Source organism: Raphanus sativus, chromosome 9, assembly GCF_000801105.2.
Source record: "Raphanus sativus cultivar WK10039 chromosome 9, ASM80110v3, whole genome shotgun sequence".
NCBI lineage: Eukaryota > Viridiplantae > Streptophyta > Magnoliopsida > Brassicales > Brassicaceae > Raphanus > Raphanus sativus.
This window is the reverse complement of record NC_079519.1, coordinates 23,707,208-23,711,219: the sequence shown is the minus strand read 5'-3', so window position 1 is coordinate 23,711,219 and position 4,012 is coordinate 23,707,208. Positions and strand designations below refer to the sequence as shown.

General features: G+C 32.0%; 1 protein-coding gene across 1 annotated transcript; it reads left to right on the top strand.

The window, feature by feature from the left end:
- The first annotated feature begins 1,303 nt into the window (after positions 1-1,303).
- Positions 1,304-2,992, top strand: LOC108826648 (B3 domain-containing transcription factor NGA4). The gene is made up of 2 exons (XM_018600031.2): positions 1,304-1,532; positions 1,947-2,992. Exon 2 carries the CDS (start codon positions 1,947-1,949, stop codon positions 2,853-2,855), a length of 909 nt encoding a protein of 302 aa, XP_018455533.1. The 5' UTR covers positions 1,304-1,532; the 3' UTR covers positions 2,856-2,992.
- The last annotated feature ends 1,020 nt before the right edge of the window (positions 2,993-4,012 follow it).

Sequence of the window (4,012 nt, the reverse complement as noted above, 5' to 3'; positions counted from 1 at the left end):
AATATTATTCAAAATATATAGAAGACTCTGTCACCTGTAGGCAAAAAACTGGCTATCACATGAGAAAATATTCACTAACTTGAAGTTGAAACCATCCTTAATACATTTAGTGTTTATGATTCAATCCACAACTTAAAACAATACTAGGACATTTGTTTTCATAAAGCATTGTGACATATTTTCAACCTATTTACAATTGTTTTAAGAACATTCATGAAAAGTTAATATAACGTTAGGTTCAAAAAAAAAAAGTTAATATAACGTTAGTTTTGGTTTTGATTTCAACAAAATATTACAGTGTTTTATAAAGAATAGCAAAAATAATGATAAATACAAATTATTACATCTTTTATTTTAGAATACGAGATATTTATTTTTGTTGAAAACAGTACAATACAAGATATTTACCGATTACATTTTAAAAACATAAATAAAATGTTTGACCTTAAAATACTGGAATCACTTTCCAGAAAATGTTTTACTAGAGCTAATAATAAATATATTAGGTATGTTTATTTTTATAATCTTATAAAATTTATTTACTTGGTCTTATTTATATATGTAATCTATTATTAAATTGTTCATGACATATACAAAGTATTACATCTTTTATTTTAGAATACGAGATATTTTTTTGGTTGAAAAAGTACAATACAAAATATTTACCGATTACAACATACATAAAATGTTTGACATTAAAAATACTAGAATCACTTTCCAGAAAATGTTTTACCAGAGCTAATAATAAGTATATTAAGTATGTTTATTTTTATAATCTTATAAAATTTATTTACTTGGTCTTATTTATATCTGTAATCTATTATTAATTTTTATGACATATAATGTATGAATAAATATATATGTATATATATCTGGTCTTATTTATCTTGTAATTTGTCATTAATTATTTTCATTTTCTTATTTCTATAGATATGTAGATATTAATATCAACTATTCCATGCGTCATATATGTGGAGTTTTATATAGTAGATATATATCTTAGAAGTGTACTATTTTAGTAAATTTTATTTTTATGCACACAAACAAGGTATAATATATGAGGAACTAATCTAATTGGCTAAAATTAACTATTAATAGGATATCAACAAAAACATTAAATACAGAGGATCTGATATGAATAAAGAGGAAAATATACAGATATCAAAAGAAGAGCGAATATCCTATAAACATTGACACACTCACCTCACCTTATATACACAATACATGTAAGTATAGATTTGTATATCTATATAAATAGCTAGAGTTACCCCAAGTCTATAGCTAAACTTGAAAAGGACAAGAAGTTCTCACATGACCCGAACCACACCATCCATGGGTCCCTTTTACTCTCTCTAAGATGTCTTCTTCTCTATCATCGAGAAAATCTCTAAACCCACTATTTTCTTCACCCTTTAAAGTCATCTAGAGAGATAACCCAGTTTAAAATTGAAAAACCATTGATTTTCATTTTCCTTTTTAATATATTTGGAGTCAACGAAAATATCAGAAAAAGAAGAGAAGCAACACAAAGAGTACGTCTGTCTTCTTCTTCTTGTGGATTCTAGGGTTTTGTTCTTCATTTGATCTTCGATTCTTCATTTTAATATTAGATTTATTACCTATTCTTTATTACTATTGCGATTGTGGGGTTTATTTGGTTTCTGATATATATTATCTCATAATTGAAGGATTTTGTATTGTGTCATCATCTTTCTAGGATTCACTCATCGAATCCTTAAGAAAAAGAGTTGAATACCATTTGAATGATCTTGAATTGGTTCATCCTCTTGTCTAACATGTTTTGTGGTCACTTTTTAAAGATCTTGAATTGGGTCATCTAGTTTTCAATAACCCACTAAGATTTAAAATTTGGATAATTTTTACAAAATCTAAACTTGGTCACCATCATCACAAGAACCAATATAACAAAGTTTGATATGCTTTAGATGGCTAGTGGCTCCGGCAACAACAACAACTTTAACTTGGGGATGGGAGAGCACATGTTCGACAAAGTGCTAACACCAAGCGACGTCGGGAAACTAAACCGGCTGGTGATTCCAAAACACCATGCAGAGAGCTACTTCCCCTTAGAAGACAATCAAAACGGCACAGTGTTGGAATTCCAAGACAGAAACGGCAAGATGTGGAGGTTTCGTTACTTGTTCTGGAGCAGTAGCCAGAGCTACGTGATGACTAAAGGATGGATCCGTTTCGTCAAAGATAAGAACCTTGAGAACGGAGACACCATCTCGTTCCACCGTGGCTACGTCGAGGACGAGAACGAACCTGAGAAACGAACCAAAAAACTGTTCGTTGATTGGAGGCATAGAGCCGACAGAAACCTCGTGCACAACATAAACCATCATCATCATTACCCGCTTTTCATGTCTCCGACTTATCCATCTGCCGATTACTATCCCTTGTCGGAATATTCCATGCCGCATTACCGAAGGTTTCCACCTTTTTATCATAACCAATTACAAGAGAGGGACTTTTTAGGGTATGGTTATGGAGGGCCGTACTACGCGGGAGCACCGTTGGATCATAATCATCATTATCAGTATGGAAGATCTGAGCCGTTGGTTTATAACTCTTATCCTGTTTACCCGACCACGAGGGTACCTTCGTCTGCCGCCATGGTGCCGCCGCCGCAGGAGGGAACGGCGAAGAAGGTGAGGCTGTTTGGAGTCGATGTGGAGGAGTCTGCTTCTTCAGGGGAGGCACGTGGTGAAATGGGTGTTGCGGGGTACTCTTCGTCTTCTCCAGTTGTGATCAGAGACGAAGAATCATCTTCAGTTATGCAGTTAAGCGATGATGAAGAATATAAGAGGAAAGGGAAGTCCATAGACTTTTAGAACAAAGAGTTTTCTATTCACCATTTCCTTAATGTCCCTTTGTTTCATCCTTTTAAAATTATTATAATGTAATTTGACAATCGGGGAATTGAAAATGTAGTGAGGAACTTCACCGGGCTTATATATATTGGTTTTAAGCTTCCTTTTGTTTTGTTTTGAGTTCTCGTTTCAACATGTGAGTTCTTGAGCCCTAGTTACCATGTTGAAAACCCCCATCTTTCAATATTATAAGAAGCATATATATATATATATTAATAAATTTGACATCCTTAAATAGTCTCGAGTTATTAACTATACATACTCATAATGATCAGATATATACACCAATCCATGAATCAAAGGTGTTACATCTTTAATTTCTGTTATAAGCTGGATAAGTGAGAAGGATAAAAAGCTTATAATTCTTTTTAAAACAAAATGGTACTATCTGTGTCTATCTCTAGCTAAGCTGACAAAGTTTCATGGTACATTCTAAGCTAATGGGAAGTTCGAAAAGCTCTTTATGCCTCTCTAACCCATCTCTCTCTAAACCTATCTCTCTATAACACATATGGTCCATTCTAAGTTTGTCCGGTTACTAATGTCTTCGCTTGATTTAACCAAAGGGGATTTGTCTGTTAGCTTATGGGAAGAGAACAAAAAAGAGAAATTATGGAAGGACAATCTCAGTTTATAATAATAGTACTTTAGAATATGAACAACAAAAGGTATGATATCTTCTTTCATTTTTTTTTACTTTATCCCTGAAAAGAATATTTCTACTTCACATTTAGGCTCTAAATCTAAATATTTTACCAATCGAAGGAATAAAAATTAATGGAATTAAAATGAATGAGATACATTAAAAGGAATAGATTCATTCCATTTATTCCTCGTCAGATTTGTTATGTAATTTTTTTTTATATTTTGTCCATTTATTTGTGGAATTGATGAAATGAATTACTTCCATTCCATTCAAGTTAAATTATTTTTTTTGGGAATTGATGGGATAAGTCATTTCACGTCCATTACATGAAAATATTGATAATTAATTTGCAGCCTTACTTTGTTATCCTGTTATTTAAGTGTACGGTGTTTCGATATAAAAGGTAAAGATTATTTGCGAGCTAGTTGATATCAGTTTTTATGCAACCCAATACTTAACTAAAATCAGATCC